This window comes from Ctenopharyngodon idella, chromosome 3 (genome assembly GCF_019924925.1).
Source record: "Ctenopharyngodon idella isolate HZGC_01 chromosome 3, HZGC01, whole genome shotgun sequence".
Taxonomy (NCBI): domain Eukaryota; kingdom Metazoa; phylum Chordata; class Actinopteri; order Cypriniformes; family Xenocyprididae; genus Ctenopharyngodon; species Ctenopharyngodon idella.
In genome coordinates this window covers 14845672-14865844 of record NC_067222.1, presented here as the reverse complement: position 1 = coordinate 14865844, position 20173 = coordinate 14845672, and the positions used below count along the sequence as shown (strand labels likewise).

Genomic DNA, 20173 nt, shown 5'->3' with positions numbered 1-20173 from the left:
AACAGACTTTTTAAATAAAAAATCCAAAAAGCCTCCCTTCTTTTTCTCATTAAGTCAATGTGATCTCCTCTTAGTGGAATTTTTATATGTTCAATGCCAAAGAATAAAAAGGAAGACGCCCAGTTTTGCTTGCCTTTTTGTAGGTTTACTTGAAGAAAGTGTTTAATATGAAAAGAACAACCATTTCTTACCATACATTGTTTCCTGGAAAAGATATATTGATGATGTGTTTCTGCTTTGGAAAGGACAAGTTACCATTCTTCATGAATTTTTACAATTTCTGAATATGAATCTTAGTGGTTTAAAACTTTCTTTAACTTTTAACATGGAAAAAAATAAATTTCTTGGATATAGTTGTTTAAATATGGTAAAAACCTCACTTCATTCTTATATACGAAACCAACAGATAGGAACACATTGTTACACGGTCAGTTTTCATCCTATCTCTTTAAAAAGAAGTTTACCAATAAGTCAACTTACGAGAATAAAACGTATTTGTGAAAATAGTGAAGAATATGAAATGGAAAAATGTCAAATGTTATCAAAATTTAAAGAGAGAGGTTATAATGAAAAGTGGCTCTCTTATGAACAAAAAGTCCAAGTTAGAAGTCGTGAAGATTGTCTAAATTCTAACAAATGCAAGAAGACATCTTCAGGGTCAGTATTATATATTGCACTATATATGCTCCTAAAACTTTCAATATAGGTAAGGTGGTGAAAAATATTGGCATATTTTACAAGATGATCCATCTCTAAAAAATACATTTCAAGATCCTCCAGTTATTGCTCACAAAAGAGCCAGAGCTATTAAGGATAAATTAGTTCCCCAAAGAAACCCACAATCAAGACCCTCACAGGAACAATCCCTCTTGGAAATTTTAAATGTGGTAATTGCATCAGTTGCCAATACACCAGGAATATTAAATGTTTTGAACATCCTGTTTACAAAAACGATATACATATTGAAAGATTTATTACCTGTAACAGCAAAAATGTCAAATATTTAATTCAGTGTCCTTGTAAAAAAGTGTATGTTGGAGAAACATCTCGACGCTTAAGGGGAGATGGTCCTCACTGCAGAACACAAGATCCAGGGGGTGGGGTCTAGATCCAACTCCTCCCACTTTACATATCCCTTAACCTACCCGACTCCGCCCCCTGGATCTCAAGTGCTCTGCAGTGAGGGGATACTGAGGGACCGCATTACAGAACACAGGAGCTCTATTAAAAGAGGTGATATAAAACCAGGAGCAAAACATTTTAAAGGATGTAATCATCCATGTCTTCCTTTTTATTCTTTGGCATTGAACATATAAAAATTCCACTAAGAGGAGATCACATTGACTTAATTAGAAAAAGAAGGGAGGCTTTTTGGATTTTTTATTTAAAAAGTCTGTTCCCTACTGGGATTAATGAAGAATTGGTCTTAAAAGAATTTTTATAGAAATGTTCTTCAAAAAGGTGTGCATTGTGTATATATATATATATATATTTTAAGGCCTTTTAAACAATATATTGTATTGTTTATAAAAGAACATGATCGTTGTTATCTACATACATACACAAAAATATTTTATACTATTTTTTTGTATTTTTTGTACATTTTTATAAAAGTTTTCAATGAAGGTGTGCATGGTATATATATTTTCTTTTCCTCAGCAGTGTTTGATGTAAGGAAATCATTGGTTGATGTATGATTATGTACTTTTAAAGTGTTGTGATTGGTGGATGATATTATATGCAGTTTTTTCATTGGTTCTTGAATGAAAGTTTGAATTCTGTCTCTGTATTTAAAGGAACCTACACACACCTGTGACACTTTAGCCCTGATTAAGGCCTCTGTGCTGAAACGTGTTGGCAAAATAAAGTATTGATTTTTTAGCTCCATTTTATGTTTATTCTTGACCCTTTAACATCACAAGTGTTGCTGCTATTGTCTATAATTAGTTTGTGTTGGCAAAATGTCACCTGTAGTAAGTCAGTCTTACCAATAGGAACCTATACAAGCTTTGGAATTTGAACATGTCTGTTTCTAAATGTTAAAAGTCATTTTCATGAATACAAATTATATATTTTTTTAACCACTTGGTGGGATTGGCAGTCATTCCCATGAGCCATGGTAGTGCGTCAATTCATTCACAGGTATAAATATGCAGCTATAATGGAGGTAGATGGTTTTGAATTAATATTTCATGTGGATATACAGTGGTTACATACTGTTAAAACTAATTGTGGTATTGATATCTTTGTAAAACTGCCGACTCTGTAGAACAGTGGCAAGGACAACTAACTTTACTGAGCTCTGAAAGCCCCCTAGTGGCTGGGAGCATTTTCATTGTGTTGTGGCTTTATTCCTTTGTGTGGCTTGATTTCGTTGTGTTGTGAACTTATGTTTGCTTTTTAAATTTCGTTGTGTTCTGCACTACTGGGCCACCGTAGAATTCACCTCAAACAAACAATAATTTGCTCAAAGAGCATCTGACATGTTCCTCTGCTTATTCCAAAACTGCCAGAAAAACTTTCACTGTCGATCACAAGACAGATAACAAGCAAACATTAGCCTGTTTCACACTAGACGAGTAAGTGAAGTGTATAAAAGCTTGCAGGAACAGGATGTGAGTGAGTTAAATGTCCTGCATTCATCACCAGAGAGAAGTCAGCAGTTTCACTGGAAGACGGGTTATGGTATTTTGATTAAAATTTACAAGGTCAAGAAATAAATAACCTATAAATTACTCACAATAAGATCAATAACATGCATTCAGAAAACAGATGGAGGGAATTTTTATTCCATGGTCACCTAAAAGCGACTCACTGATCAGCAAAAGTGGGAGTAAGTCACACATGTTCAAGTCACAAGTAAGTCTCAAGTCTTAACCTTCAAGTCTCAAGCAAGTCCAAGTCAATTTTTGTTAGAATCAAGCAAGTCAAGTAAAGTCGTAGCTTGGGTCAAACAAGTCACTGGCAAGTCATACAAATGTTTGATGATTTAACTGAATTTATATTAAAATAAGTTATAACTACAGTAGTTATGGACTATAGGAGTTTTATTTGCAAAAAAAAAAAAAAAAAATGCAAAAGGTGTCCACATACAGCTGAGCTGTCAATACAATAAAAAATCTAAAATAAAAAAATAAATTAATTAACGTGTGTGCGTGTATGAGTGAAAAGTGTATTGTTTGCATGTGCATGGTTGTGTTCGCAAGCCTGTATGATTTTTTTTCTTTCTTTTCTCCTTAAGATGTTTTGTGAACACGACCCCTGAACTCTTAAATGGATGGATTAGAACTGGATGTAATGGATTAGTGTGTCTCACAGCACCATGTTCTGATATGTGCTTAAAGTCGTCATGAAATCAAAATTGACCCTATTTCCTTTGTTAGTGCATATTACTAGTCTTGTGGTGAACAATTAATCCGTGCAAGTTAATACTCAAAAAAAAAAAAGTTTGTTGTGGTAATCTTTAATCAAAATCTGAAATGTATAAAACGCTTAAACCACTCCCTCCAACCGTTAGTCTGATATGAGCGAGAGATGGAGAGGAGGAGCGCTAAAGTAAAACCCTGCCCTCTATTCAATATTCCCTTTCACTTGGGAATACGTCACAACACCGGAGAAAAGTCGTTTGCAACTTCCGGTTCACGGGGGCTTTAAATGGATAGTTCATTCATGTCATTCCAAACCTGTATGACTTTCTTCTGTGAAACAAAAGAAGATATTCTGAAAAATGTTTGGGTCCAAACAACATTGGACACCATGACATGGAAGGAAAAACACTTTAGTGCTCCATAGAAAGAAAGTCAGTCATACAAGTCATACTAGGGCTGTAGCTAACGATTCATTTGGTAATCAAGTAATCGTTCGATTATTCTAACGATTACTGGAGTAATCGCCCTCCCCTCCGGGCGCTGAGCCAGAGACGAATGCACGAATGCACTACCACATGATGTTTATTTTAGGTTTCAGATATTTACATACACATAAGTACTAGTAACAGTACAGTTAGAGTTTGTAAAATATACACTGATGTCTATGGAAGCTGCAATAATAATCCTTTCCATTATAATTGATTCATGATGTGAGGAAGGCAAGCTGCAACTATAAAGTTTACCCTGTTCTTCTCCCAGTTCACCGGACACTTACATCCATCCGTGTATTTCGAAAGAAGTGAAAGAATTCAAGTGTAAATCCGACAGATCTCCTGACCGCGGCGTAAACAAACATGGCGCGCACATATAGCTCAACTACTAATGCGATCATTATAAAGGTGCTTTTACACAACAAAACACATTCACTCACACATATGGCTTAAAATATATAATAGCAATAACACAATAAAAATTTATTCAAGTAAAGTATGAAAAACAAGTAATTGTATGGTTTTACTGAACAAAACTGTCAAAATACATAATGTATTGAATTGTACAACTAATGTTCTTTATGTATTATAACAAACGCCTGCAGAGGGCGCCAGTGGCCTGACGATTTTACAACGCGATCTAATCCTTGTTTAATATTGGCTTACAACATTTATTTTAAATGTTCAATTAATCTTTAATATTTGGTCATTTCTTTACGACAGAAATGCTACAACCACTGTAATTTCTTGAACAAGAACATGTGGACTTAAACGAGGGCTTAAACTTTTATTTTGAAATCGGGACGAGCAGTTACACATTTCACCAAGTAGAAACATACTGTATAACGTTGCTAAGGTTTATTGACGACTTACCTTACAAATCTGATTAAACCTTAAAAGCAATTTAAGCTCACAGCATATTCAGAGATGGAGTTTGAGACGCTCCACTCATGTATAACAGTTCACGTGAAGCTGCATTTACTGTGAAAGGAGCCGCATGAGACGCACTAGACACGTATATCCTCCTGGGACCCGGGAATAGATTTCTGTCCTCTGTAGTGGACATCATATTTTAGTGATTTTCTCTGACATCATACATGTCACAGTTTTAAGTTTGGATGTCCTGTAAAGAGCACATTCAGGACTTTGCAGAGATACCAAATTTTTATTGGTTTCGCCATGACAACAACAACTTCTTGGTCTTTAAATATGACTGAAAATGAAAATTAGCATTCTTATGCAAATGATAATATTTTGTAATTATCATTTAAATCGGATTCATTTTCAAATTGTTTGTTATAAATCAATATCTCAGGAAAATGTTATGGGGTTTCAAATCAAAATATGACTTTCTGTTACGAAACAAGACATTGATTTCATACATGACCTCTGTAGAGGACACCAGGACTTAAATCATGTTTATCAGGAGATATAATAGGAGATACAACAAGTGAATAAGGAAAGATATTATATATATCAATAATCCTATTGATTATTAGATATTATTATGAAAATGTTGCCAATTATTACACTTCTTTTTTCATTACATGTTGCTCAAGAAAACATTAATATGCAAATTAGATACAGATGCATTGTATTGAATGGGAAAATCCATGTATGACAATTTTACCCACATATTGCATAAAGTAAAATGGTATATCAATTAATTCCATTATATCTTTCACAATATAGTTGAGAATCATCTTGATACAAAGTTTGGTTAAAAACAATCCTGAAGCCTAAAAATTGATTGGTGATTTAAAAAAAATCCCATTGTTTTTGCCTATACATGTCATTTTTTAAACAACTCAGTCCAGGTGTCCACTACAGAGGACATATCATAACATATGAATAAAATATAATTTTTCAAAAATGTTTTATTTTAATTTGGTTCTTATGCCCTAAACAATATAATGACGTGAAAAAAAACTAAATTAAAAAAAACCTTTTTTTTCTGGGTCTCAGGAGGATAAAAAAAAAAACTACAGCACAAATATATTAAACTTGCAGCACATTTGTTTCATTAATAAATAATCTTTGTAAATTGACAATAGTATTATGCTTTATTATTTTTACACAGGTTTAATATCGTGCAGCCTTAGAAAACTGTCTAATAATGTGTTTCATGGATTCTCCTCCGTGGAAAGTGCCACTTCCGGTATTTTACCAGTTACTCGACACGGGCAAATTGAAATCGAGGATTTAAAAAAAAAAAAAAAAAAAAAATATCGAGTAATCGAATTTCATCGATGAATCGTTACAGCCCTAAGTCATACCAGTAACACTGAGTTCATATAAAAGGGTCATTCTCACGACACACCCTGAGGATCTGCTCTGCTGACCACTGTGTTGAGATTCTCTCATAAATGTGCATCAAAGAGCTCTCACACAATGAAGATCTTTTGTGAAGAAAGACTTAACTTTTGTTTCAAATTTCCACATTCAAATCAATCACATCACTTCTTAAAATTTGGATCAAATTCAATAAAAGTCTTGTGCGTTCGGGACGACATGAGGGCATTTTTGGCTGAACTATCCTTTAAGAACAACACAATGTTGATCTAAAATAAAATCATAATTACAATGAAAGTAAATATTTCACTCACCAGAAACAGTAACTCTGAATATCTTGAATGAGGATTTGCCATTACTGATGATCTTTAGTTTGTATTCTCCAGTGTGGTCAGCTCTGATTGTCTTGATGGTGAGATCTCCAGTCTGATGATTCAGATCCACTTTGTCTTTAAATCTAACATCACTGTACTCAGACTCTTCTTCACACTTCTCTTCTGTGTTTTTAGCTACGGGATGGTTGTCATCTCTAAACATCCAGAATATCTTATCTCCTCTCTGTATTTCAGGATTGACACGTAGAGTCACATCCGCCCCCTCCATCACTGGCACTAACTTCTCTTCATCTGTCAAAGAAACAGAGAAAAATACAGAAGAGAAATCAGAACCAGAAAACCAACAGCAGCAGAAATAAACAGAAGAAACACTGACATATCACACCTGACATACTGGATCACAAACATATCATTTACTCTATTTTAAGTTGAAAAGAGCTCAACTTCTCATTCTAGAAATCTGAATGTAAGTATAAATCTCTACACCTCATGTGTGTTTCACTGATGAAACTGTGTTGAACTCCAGTCTGTGTTTCTAAGAGTAAAAATCCACTCAAATGACATGAAATATGAGTGTGTTGAATTGAGTTTGTGTGAAGAAACGGTTCTGAATGTTTGATTTGTGATCAGATAATGACTGTACTGCAGTTCAATAATGATCAGGAATAATGAGGAGGATTGTGACTGATAAAGTTGATCAAACAATCCTGCAGACAGAAGCAACACAGTCTGTGTGAAGAACAGTTTCAGAACAGACAACAGCATATGAAAGAAGACTGTCTGAAGCTGCTTCATTGAGGAACCAGATCTGTCTGAAACACCAGAAACCAGGTCTGACAAAACAAGACATAAATAAGAAACTTGGCTAAATTAATTATTATTCAATTAAAATTAATCTGCAACTGCCTGTATTTACAGTTGGCTTCATGAAAAAATACCACATGACCTTTTTGAGCTTTATAGCTTTTATAAAATAGTTACAGACACATTTTAATGATTTAACTCTGTACATTAATTCCACTAGAAGGTCTTGTTCCTGACATAACAGTGTGTTGATTTCTACATCAGTATATATCTGCTATGGCAGCAGTGCAGTGATATGATGAACAGGTCAGAGTTTCTCCATCATTAATATAACACAACTGGAACACTTTTATAATCATATTTTGACACAAGGTCTGTCATATACACTGCTGCTGTTTCACTGAAAGACTTTGTGTTACTCACCACAGACGATAATCCTGAAGAGTCTGAATGTTGAATAATCACTGGTGATGATCTCTAGTTTATATAATCCAGAGTGTTCAGGTCTGGTTTGTTGAATGGTGAGAGATCCAGTCTGAGGGTCCAGCTTCATTTGGTCTCTGAATTCATCAGCAGACCATTGAGGGTTCTCTCCAGTCATTTCAGCTATGAGTTTCTCTTCAAACTTCCACTGTATTTTATCATCCTTCTGTATTTCAGTTTTATACTTCAGAATGACAGGACGTCCCTTCACCACTGATTTATTCACTTGACGTCCTGCAGCAGCACAAAAACAGAGAAATATAGATCAGAAATTAGAAACAGAAAACTAACATCAGACAACAAAGCATTACTGATCAATTGATTAACATCTCAAATGTTTCATTCACTCAGTTTATGAATATCAGTAATGAACTCAGCTTTCTCTGATTCTACCATATTATAGAAATCTACATGAAGATATAAATGAATTAAATGAGTCGACCTCAAATCTAATGTGTGTTTTGACCATCAGAACAGCCTGAAATCCACACAACAAACATCAGACTACAGATTTAGTTGAGCTTGACAATTAATTTGTTGCTGAAAGTTGCTAAATGATGTTGTGGGATGACGTCATCACGTAACCATGACGCAAAACTGCATTATTGTATAGAATACACATAAAAATATGATTTGAATCAACTGTTAATTTAGATTTGTTCATAATATAAATATATTATAATATAAATGTATTTATAATAATATAAACCTATTTTATTTGTAAAAATAATAAACATCTTTTTGATCAGATATTTTTATTTTTAAATACAACATTGAATTATTGAACAGTTACACATTTTTGAACAATTACATTTTCTTATTTTCTTATTAACTAGTAAAACTACACATTTTGAACAATTATAGTTATAAGCAGTGTATTGGTAGGTAGTTAGTTAGTTGGTTAAAAATAGGGCACAATGTACTGTGTTAATATGAAGGAATTATCCGTATTGATTTTTCACAGGTGTTTTACCTGTATTATAATTTACACATTGTATTTTGTGTTTTAGGGTTACAACTTAACGGATCTTGTCCTGGCAGAAAATTACCAGAACCTTTTCTGTTTTTCTACAATTTACAGTGTACCTAACTGAACAACAATGATAGGTACAAGCTAATAACATGCTGTATCATAAATGAACAATTATTATTGAACAACTGCAACTATCATCTTAATTCACATATGAAGTGTGTACTGTCATCTTTCTTCAGCTCTCTCCAGGCTGACTTTAAAAATAGCTAAATTTGTTTCTAGGTGCTTTGCTAAGGTAGTCTGAAAAGTTGATAAATCTAGCAACAAAATTGCTAAGTTGGCAACAATTCTTCCAGTAATCAATTCTGCTGTGATAAAGGTCTATTGGTAAGACTAACTAAAAGGTGAAACTGTACCTCCCTGTGTGTGTTGACAACATGTCACCTGTAGTAAGTCAGTCTTACCAATAGGAACCTATACAAGCTTTGGAATTTGAACATGTCTGTTTCTAAATGTTAAAAGTAATTTTAATGAATACAAATTATATATGTTTTTAACCACTTGGTGGAATTGGCAGTCGTCTCCATGAGCCATGGTAGTGTGTTAATTCATTCACAGGTATAAATATGCAGCTATAATGTACATAGATGGTTTTGAATTAATATTTCATGTGGATATACAGTGGTTACATACTGTTAAAACTAATCGTGGTATTGATATCTTTGTAAAACTGACGACTCTGTAGAACAGTGGCAAGGACAACTAACTTTACCGAGCTCTAAAAGCCCCCTAGTGGCTGGGAGCATTTTCATTGTGTTGTGGCTTTATGCTGTTGTGTGGCTTGATTCACTGAAATTTAAAAAGCAAACTTATGTTTGCTTTTTAAATTTCGTTGTGTTGTGCACTACTGGGCCACCAGTACAATAATTTGCTCAAAGAGCATCTACATGTTCCTCTGGTCATTCCCAAATGCCAAAAAAAACTTTCATTGTCAATCACAAGACAGATAACAAACATTAGCCTGTTTCACACTAGACGAGTAAGTGAAGCGTATAAAAGCTTGCAGGAACAGGATGTGAGTGAGTTAAATCATCAGAGAAGCATTCATCACCAGAGAGAAGTCAGCAGTTTCACTGGAAGACGGACTATAATTTACAAGGTCAAGAAATAAATAACCTATAAATTACAATAAGATCAATAACATGCATTCAGAAAACAGATTGTGTAGTGTACACTAGGACAGACATGCTGAGACTGAGGAAGTTATAACTGAGCTACTGACAGATTTTGTCATGGAAATGTACTAATTAAAAACAAAAAGAGTTAAAATCTCTCTGCAGATCTGGAGATCAGGGGTCGTATTCACAAAACATTTTAGCTCACCTCTAAGAGTTCTCCTAAATAACAGTAAAAGTTCTTAGCTAAGAGTTCTCTCTTAAAATCTATTCACAAAACTGCTGAGACAAACTTTTACTAACGAAATAGAGAGTCTTGAGCTAAGAGAAAGGGCGGGGTCGAGCTTGTTGATATGGATGATGTCATCACACTTACTAACTATGATTGGCTGATAAGGGAGGAGTCTCTGTCAGTGATTTAATCAGAGAAATACTGTAGAACGAGGTATCATGTTTCCATATTCAAATAAAGATTTTAAAATGTAGGCTAAGTGTCACTGAATAAACAAGTATGTGTTCAGCTATTGTCCGCCTCTCACATGTCTGAATCTCTAGAGATTGAAGAATTAAAGTGACAAATGATGTTTTCCAAACAAAGTTCAGGAGGAGCACGTTAAAACGGTCTATCTAATCAGCTCGAGAGGAGGAAAATATATATATATATATATATATATATATATATATATATATATATATATATATATATAACAGCTGACGTGTACTTGACCGCAATGTTTCATTCTCCATCATTCAATACATTTTATCTGTAAATGAATGAATCTTTATGTCATATCATCGTAGATTAAAACCTATAAATCATAATATTTATCGCATTTATGAAGAAAAGGCTCAGCACTCGAGGCTTTATCACTATTGACTCAATGGTGTTCAGTGTCTTTGGGCGGATTGCTGAGGAGAACATCCGACAACAGCCATTTTAGGATTGTTTGTGATTTGGTCTTAGTGACTCGGGAGTCCTCATCACTACTCCTAACTTTTCACAGATTTAGGAGCTACTTTTAGCCTTAAGATGTTTTGTGAACACGACCCCTGAACTCTTAAATGGATGGATTAGAACTGGATGTAATGGATTAGTGTGTCTCACAGCACCATGTTGTGATATGTGCTTAAAGTCAGCATGAAATCAAAACTGACCCTATTTCCTTTGTTAGTGCATATTACTAATCTTGTGGTGAACAATTAATCCGTGCAAGTTAATACTCAGAAAAAAATTGTTTGTTGTGGTAATCTTTAATCAAAATCTGAAAAGTATAAAACGCTTAAACTACTCCCCTCCAACCGTTAGTCTGATATGAGTGAGAGATGGAGAGGAGGAGCGCTAAAGTAAAACTCTGCCCTCTATTCAATATTCCCTTAACTTGGGAATACGTCACAACACTAGAGAAAAGTCATTTACAACTTCCCCGGCACGTCTTTATCTTAATCTGTAGCCTACCCTTGCTTTGCCTTGCATACCGCCACTTCTCACATGCTGCCGGTACTCTAACCCCCACACCGAAACATAGAATCAGGCTGTTAATTAATTGTGTAAATCGCGCGTTCGGAGCTTTCATAATCATGAGTGACGCGCCGCGCACGAATCACCGCAGGCACGTTCACCAGCGCGCTCCAAAAGTGTGATAAGATTTGCGCGAGCCGTTCCTATGATAAACTGTGAAACCCATTTGAATTCTATTGAGAATGTAGTAAAACTCTATGGAGAAAGTCAAACATGATCTAGAGACAGCCACTAAAAAGACTGATGAAAAGAGGGGAAAACATGATGATGATCCTGCAAGCTTTTTAAACTTCTCATGACCACCTTTACTAGAATTTATCATGTTCTGTTGTATTTACTGTGGTACATTTGAACTAACTTGTTGAAGAATTTATAATATATAGTCTATTAAGGGAATAGATTTTAAAAAGAGAGAAAAAAAAGTTAACATTGCCCTAAGCATGCAATGAGGAGTCATCAGTGGTCTAGCTGTAATTATATCCTTATTGTAACAAATGCTGTGTTAAACAATTACAAGAACTACTTTTTCATAAGGCCAAGTACAAGTGAGATTCATGGATCTTCTGGATTAAACATTAGTTTTCCTCATGTGTGAAATGTGTTCTGCTAATATGACAGATATGCCCATTAGGAAAAACCTGTCTGTAATCCAAGAATAAACATGTTCAGTATAAGAGCATTTTAAATAGATAGTTTGACTTCCCATGGCACTTTGTAAACAAGTAATTGTTAACTATAGGCTGTTACTTTATTGCAGTTATGTTCTCAACCAACTTTGCACGTGTGGACCATTTTGCAAAAATAAAGCAACAAACAAATAAATAAACCTCACGAGGGAGCAAACCCAAACTCTTCGCAAATGAGGGAGACAACCAGTCCCCCATCCCAAAAGGAAGTGAACAAAATAGAGTAAATTACCTTTGAAAGTAACTTGATACTTCAAATAAAGATCGTCAATTACATCGTTACACCAGTAGGTGGCAACAAATGATTGTTAAAAATGTATTTGTCATTGAATCATTCATTGCAAAGAAGTGTTCAAAAACATTGATTCATCTATGAAACAAGTGACATCTTTATAATTGAGTCATTGAATCATTTATTCAAACCGATTTAAAAAAAAAAAATCATTCAAAATAATTAATGTTTTTTGTAAATAGACTGCAGCAAATAACATTATGTCAGAATCGCTAGTAAATTACATGTTATTTTTTTAGTTGTCTATTCAGAATCATGGGAGAATTGTGAACACTATTTAAAAAAAAATGATTCTCAATTTATTGAGTAAAAACAGCATCGGGGTGTGTGTGGGGGGGGGGGGGGGTATTAATTATTTCAGGGAATATTAGAATAGAACTGCATGTTCAGGTAGCAATGTTTTAAAAAACTCCATGTCTATGGTAACAAAACAAAAAGTTTTTATAAAATGATAATCAGCACATTTCAACCTCTTTAACCATTGTTTAAGAAAAGGGATGAGTGAATATTATATTTTCTAGATGCAAAAAAATTTGGATAATAATGTTTTTCAGAATGCACATCAGCTTCCTTTTGCATTAAAACTGGATTCCCCTTTAAATGTGTTTAATTGTTGATTTTCAAAGTAAACTGAGAGGTAGCCATCCAAAACATTCAGTTTTCTTTAACCTGAGGACAAATGTATTTAAAATGTTTGTGACCTGTTCAATTCAGTATGCACCATATGCAAATTCCTAGACAATGCATCTTTAATTTGGCCAAAAATCAAACAGGTAATTTTCTCCAAGTAGAGATTCTGTTGAATGAACATGTTTGTGCCACACACAGTTGATAAATGTTGTTCATTGACCTTTCATGTGCCTGCTTGATAATTAAGAAAATATTGTTTGGAGGAAACATGAAATAGGCCTGTTTAATGTTAGCATATTATATAATTATACAATATTTTATATTTAAATACATCTGAAAAGTCATTGAAAGTAAAAAAAAAAAAAAAAAAATCTTCCGATATAGAGTCCCCCCAGTGAATCTCAGCCATTTCCAGCCCTGAATATAACAAACGCCTGCAGAGGGCGCCAGTGGCCTGACGATTTTACAACGCGATCTAATCCTTGTTTAATATTTGCTTACAACATTTATTTCAACTGTCCAATTAATCTTTAATATTTGGCCATTTGTTTACGACAGAAATGCTACAACCACCGTAATTTCTTGAACAAGAACATGTGGACTTAAACGAGGGCTTAAACTTTTATTTTGAAATCGCGACGAGCAGTTAGCACATTTCACCAAGTAGAAACATACTGTATAATGTTGCTAAGGTTTATTGATGACTTACCTTACAAATCTGACTAAACGTTAAAAGCAATCCAAGCTCACAGCATATTCAGAGATGGAGTTTGAGACGCTCCACTCATGTATAACAGTTCACGTGAAGCTGTATTTACTGTGAAAGGAGCCGCACGAGACGCACTAGACACGTGTATAAATAATTACAGCGCAAATATATTAAACCTGCAGCACACACATTTGTTTAATTCACAACCTTTGTAAAGTCACAATAGCATTATGCTTTATTATTTTTACACGGGTTTAATATCGTACAGCCTTAAACTGTCTAATAATGTGTTTCATGGATTCTCGTCCGTGGAAAGAACCACTTCCGGTATTTTACCAGTTACTCGACACGGGCAAATTGAAATCGAGGATTTTTTTTAAATTGAGTAATCGAATTTCATCGATGAATCGTTACAGCCCTAAATCACACCAGTAACAATGAGTTCATATAAAAGGGACATTCTCACGACACAACCTGAGGATCTGCACTGCTGACCACTGTGTTGAGATTCTCTCATAAATGTGCATCAGAGAGCTCTCACACAATGAAGATCTTTTATGAAGAAAGACTTTTGTTTCAGATTTCCACATTCAAATCAATCACATCACTTCTTAAATGTTAAGGAGTTACACAGGAATGGATCAAGGCACTCAGATTAACTCAAAGGGGTTTACTGAACACTGAAGATGTTTATGGAGAGGGACATGAGTGGGAGTTTGAGAATTTGTGGGTAGGTGTGGTACTACAATGAAACAAAGAAATAATCAACATAACATGTCTTGACTGTTATATAAATTAAATCACATTACACATTAAATTACACTATAAAATGTTACAGTATACATAGCTACAGTATAGAGTATTAACTTTCAGTGGAAAAATACTACGCAATATGGCGCTGTCATCGTTCATGCAAACATAACCGGCACATTGAAACCGAAAGTGTCCTTATACTGGCAATAAATATCACACACCGCACCATACAGTACTCCCATATAAACTTGACATGAATAACTCTCAGCATAGTAGCACTGCGACATGAATAAACATATACGGAACAGGGTGAAGATATCACAAACTGCGATATTATAATCGTGAACGCGCTAGTTTGCTGTAACACTGTTCATTCTGATTAACTCAATAACTGCCGAGAAATACCAAATTGACCTGTAATCACATACTACGATTAACAAAGATTATCTAATGATTAGAACGGGTACTCACAATCAATCACAGACGCACACAATAACACACAAATTGAGGTTATTTCCCGGTCCCAGGCAAGTTTGTCTCTCGCTTCATTCGGCTGCGTCATGGTGATGATTGACAGGTGAGCTAAGTCCCGCCTTTCCAAATTTTCCATTAAAATTTGGATCAAATTCAATAAAAGTCTTGTGGGTTCGGGACGACATGAGGGCATTTTTGGCTGAACTATCCTTTATGAACGACACAATACTGATCTAAAATAAAATCATAATTATAATGAAAGTAAATATTTCACTCACCAGTAACAGTAACAGTGAATAACTTGAATGAGGATTTGCCATTTCTGATGATCTTTAGTTTGTATTTTTCAGTGTGGTCAGTTCTGATTGTCTTGATGGTGAGATCTCCAGTCTGACGATTCAGATCCACTGGGTCTATAAATCTATCATCACTGCACTCAGACTCTTCTTCACACTTCTCTTCTGTGTTTTTAGCTACAAGACGGTTTTTATCTCCAGACATCCAGAATATCTTATCTCCTGACTGTATTTCAGAATTGACACGTAGAGTCACATCCGCCCCCTCCATCACTGACACTGACTTCACTTCATCTGTCAAAGAAACAGAAAAATACAGAAGAGAAATCAGAACCAGAAAACCAACAGCAGCAGAAATAAACAGAAGAAACACTGACATATCACACCTGACATACTGGATCACAAACATATCATTTACTCTATTTTAAGCTGAAAAGAGCTCAACTTCTCATTGTAGAAATCTGAATGTAAGTATAAATCTCTACACCTCATGTGTGTTTCACTGATGAAACTGTGTTGAACTCCAGTCTGTGTTTCTAAGAGTAAAAATCCACTCAAATGACATGAAATATGAGTGTGTTGAATTGAGTTTGTGTGAAGAAACGGTTCTGAATGTTTGATTTGTGATCAGATAATGACTGTACTGCAGTTCAATAATGATCAGGAATAATGAGGAGGATTGTGACTGATAAAGTTGATCAAACAATCCTGCAGACAGAAGCAACACAGTCTGTGTGAAGAACAGTTTCAGAACAGACAACAGCATAAGAAGACTGTCTGAAGCTGCTTCATTGAGGAACCAGATCTGTCTAAAACACCAGAAACCAGAAATTAAACTGCAACTGCCTGTATTTACAGTTGACTTCATGAAAAAATGCCACATGACCTTTTTGAGCTTTAAGGCTTTGATAAAATGGTTACAGACACATTTTAATGATTTAACTCTGTACATTAATTCCACTAGAAGGTCTTGTTCCTGACATAACAGTGTGTTGATTTCTACATCAGTATAGATCTGCTATGGCAGCAGTGCAGTGATATGATGAACAGGTCAGAGTTTCTCCATCATTAATATAACACAACTGGAACACTTTTATAATCATATTTTGACACAAGGTCTGTCATATACACTGCTGCTATTTCACTGAAAGACTTTGTGTTACTCACCAAAGACGATAATCCTGAAGAGTCTGAATGTTGAAAAATATGAACTGATCTCTAGTTTATATAATCCAGAGTGTTCAGGTCTGGTTTGTTGAATGATGAGAGATCCAGTCCGAGGGTCCAGCTTCATTTGGTCTCTGAATTCATCAGACCATTGAGGGTTCCAACGGTTCTCTCCAGTCATTTCAGCTATGAGTTTCTCTTCAAACTTCCACTGTATTTTATCATCCTTCTGTATATCAGCATCATAGTACAGAATGACAGGACATCCCTTCAGCACTGATTCATTCACTTGAAGTGTTGCAGCAGCACAGAAACAGAGAAATAGAGATCAGAAATCAGAAACAGAAAACTAACAACATCAGACAACAAAGCATTACTGATCAACTGATCAACATCTCAAATGTTTCATTCACTCAGTTTATGAATATCAGTAATGAACTCAGCTTTCTCTGATTCTACCATATTATAGAAATCTACATGAAGATATAAATGAATTAAATGAGTCGACCTCAAATCTAATGTGTGTTTTGACCATCAGAACAGCCTGAAATCCACACAACAAACATCAGACTACAGATTTAGTTGAGCTTGACTATTTAAAGATCCTCTTTTAAACTAAAAGCAGCAAATACAGGAAAAAATGTGTGAAAAAAGTCTGAATTCTACGGTGGCCCAGTAGCGCACAACACAACGAAATTAAAAAAGCAAACATAAGTTCACAACACAACGAAATCGAACCAGTGTTGCCAATTAATGTTCAGGGAAGTTGCTAAAGACGGGTGGATTTGTTGCTGAAAGTTGCTAAATGATGTTGTGAGATGACGTCAGCACGTAACCATGACGCAAAACTGCATTATTGCATAGAATACACATAAAAATATGATTTGAATCAACTGTTAATTTAGATTTGTTCATAATATAAATATATTTATAATAATATAAACCTATTTTATTTGTAAAAGTAATATAAACAACATCTTTTTGACCTTGACCTTTGAGTGTACCTAACTGAACAACAATGATAGGCACAAGCTAATAACATGCTGTATCATAAACGAACAATTATTATTGAACAACTGCAACTATCAACTTAATTCACATATGAAGTGTGTACTGTCATCTTTCTTCAGCTCTCTCCAGGCTGATGTGCTGCTTGACTGGCTGCTATTCAGTGGTTTCCTCTTTTTGTACTTTAGATTGTTTAAGTCACTTTTCAAAAGTTGTTAAAAGTTGCCAAATAAATTTTAAAAATAGCTAAATTTGTTGCTAGGTGCTTTTAGGTGCTTTGATAGTCTGAAAAGTTGCTAAATCTAGCAACAAAATTGCTAAGTTGGCAACAATGCTTCTGGTGATCAATTCCACTGTGATAAAGGTCTATTGGTAAGACTAACTTACTAAAGGTGAAACTGTACCTCCCTGTGTGTGTTGGCAACATGTAATATGATTAATCTGGTGCACCTTCACACATCTAACAAGGTGCATGGAATATAGACAAAACTAAATATAGGCGATACCTGCAACACTTGTGGTGTTAAAGGGTCAGGAATAAACATAAAATGGAGCTAAAAAATCAATACTTTATTTTGCCAACGCGTTTCGGCACAGAGGCTTTAATCAGGGCTAAAATGTCACAGGTGTGTGTAGGTTCCTTTAAATACAGAGACAGAATTCAAACTTACAAAGAACCAATGAAAAAACTGCATATAATATCATCCACCAATCACAACACTTTAAAAGTACGTAATCATACATCAACCAATGATTTCCTTAGCAGTGTTTGATGTAAGGAAAAGAAAATATATACCATGCACACCTTCATTGAAAACTTTTATAAAAATGTACAAAAAATACAAAAAATAGTATAAAATATTTGTGTATGTATGTAGATAACAAAGATCATGTACTTTTATAAACAGATACAATATATACCCTTGTTTAAAAGGCCTTAAAAAAATATATATATATATATATATACACAATGCACATCTTTTTGAAGAACATTTCTATCAAAATTCTTTTAGAATTTTGATAGAAATGAAAGTCTGTTCCCAGTAGAAATAGAAAGAAATAGAAAGTCTGTTCCCAGTAGGGAACAGACTTTTTAAATAAAAAATCCAAAAAGCCTCCCTTCTTTTTCTCATTAAGTCAGTGTGATCTCCTCTTAGTGGAATTTTTATATGTTCAATGCCAAAGAATAAAAAGGAAGACACCCAGTTTTGCTTGCCTTTTTGTAGGTTTACTTGAAGAAAGTGTTTAATATGAAAAGAACCACCATTTCTTACCATACATTGTTTCCTGGAAAAGATATATTGATGATGTGTTTCTGCTCTGGAAAGGACAAGTTACCATTCTTCATGAATTTTTACAATTTCTGAATATGAATCTTGGTGGTTTAAAATTTTCATTAACTTTTAACATGGAAAAAAATAAATTTCTTGGATATAGTTGTTTAAATATGGTAAAAACCTCACTTCATTCTTATATACGAAACCAACAGATAGGAACACATTGTTACACGGTCAAAGTTTTCATCCTATCTCTTTAAAAAGAAGCTTACCAATAAGTCAACTTATGAGAATAAAACGTATTTGTGAAAATAGTGAAGAATATGAAATGGAAAAATGTCAAATGTTATCAAAATTTAAAGAGAGAGGTTATAATGAAAAGTGGCTCTCTTATGAACAAAAAGTACAAGTTAGAAGTCGTGAAGATTGTCTAAATTCTAACAAATGCAAGACGACATCTTCAGGGTCAGTATTATATATTGCACTATATATGCTCCTAAAACTTTCAATATAGGTAAGGTGGTGAAAAATATTGGCATATTTTACAAGACGATCCATCTCTAAAAGATACATTTCAAGATCCTCCACTTATTGCTCACAAAAGAGCCAGAGCTATTAAGGATAAATTAGTTCCCCAAAGAAACCCACAATCAAGACCCTCACAGGAACAATCCCTCTTGGAAATTTTAAATGGTGGTAATTAGTGGTAATTGCATCAGTTGCCAATACACCAGGAATATTAAATGTTTTGAACATCCTGTTTACAAAAACGATATACATATTGAAAGATTTATTACCTGTAACAGCAAAAATGTCAAATATTTAATTCAGTGTCCTTGTAAAAAAGTGTATGTTGGAGAAACATCTTGACGCTTAAGGGGAGATGGTCCTCACTGCAGAACACAAGATCCAGGGGGTGGGGTCTAGATCCAACTCCTTTACATATCCCTTAACCTACCGACTCCGCCCCCTGGATCTCAAGTGCTCTGCAGTGAGGGGATACTGAGGGACCGCATTACAGAACACAGGAGCTCTATTAAAAGAGGTGATATAAAACCAGGAGCAAAACATTTTAAAGGATGTAATCATCCATGTCTTCCTTTTTATTCTTTGGCATTGAACATATAAAAATTCCACTAAGAGGAGATCACATTGACTTAATGAGAAAAAGAAGGGAGGCTTTTTGGATTTTTTATTTAAAAAGTCTGTTCCCTACTGGGATTAATGAAGAATTGGTCTTTATAATTTTTATAGAAATGTTCTTCAAAAAGATGTGCATTGTGTATATATATTTTAAGGCCTTTTAAACAAGGGTATATATTGTATATGTTTATAAAAGTACATGATCTTTGTTATCTACATACATACACAAAAATATTCTCTTTTTTTGTATTTTTTGTACATTTTTATAAGTTTTCAATGAAGGTGTGCATGGTATATA

The 20173-nt window shown here is 34.3% G+C and overlaps 1 protein-coding gene across 7 annotated transcripts in view; it reads right to left on the bottom strand.

The window, feature by feature from the left end:
- The window catches only part of LOC127508049 (uncharacterized), a 422397-nt gene that overhangs the window by 20421 nt on the left and 381803 nt on the right, over nt 1–20173 (bottom strand). For all 7 annotated transcript variants that reach the window (XM_051885588.1, XM_051885590.1, XM_051885589.1 and 4 more), the window contains 4 exons: nt 16448–16735; nt 15263–15574; nt 7714–8007; nt 6466–6777 (listed from right to left, as the gene is read on the bottom strand). In XM_051885588.1, coding sequence (XP_051741548.1) covers nt 6466–6777; nt 7714–8007; nt 15263–15574; nt 16448–16735 — 1206 coding nt within the window. The remainder of the gene's footprint in view (nt 1–6465; nt 6778–7713; nt 8008–15262; nt 15575–16447; nt 16736–20173) is intronic.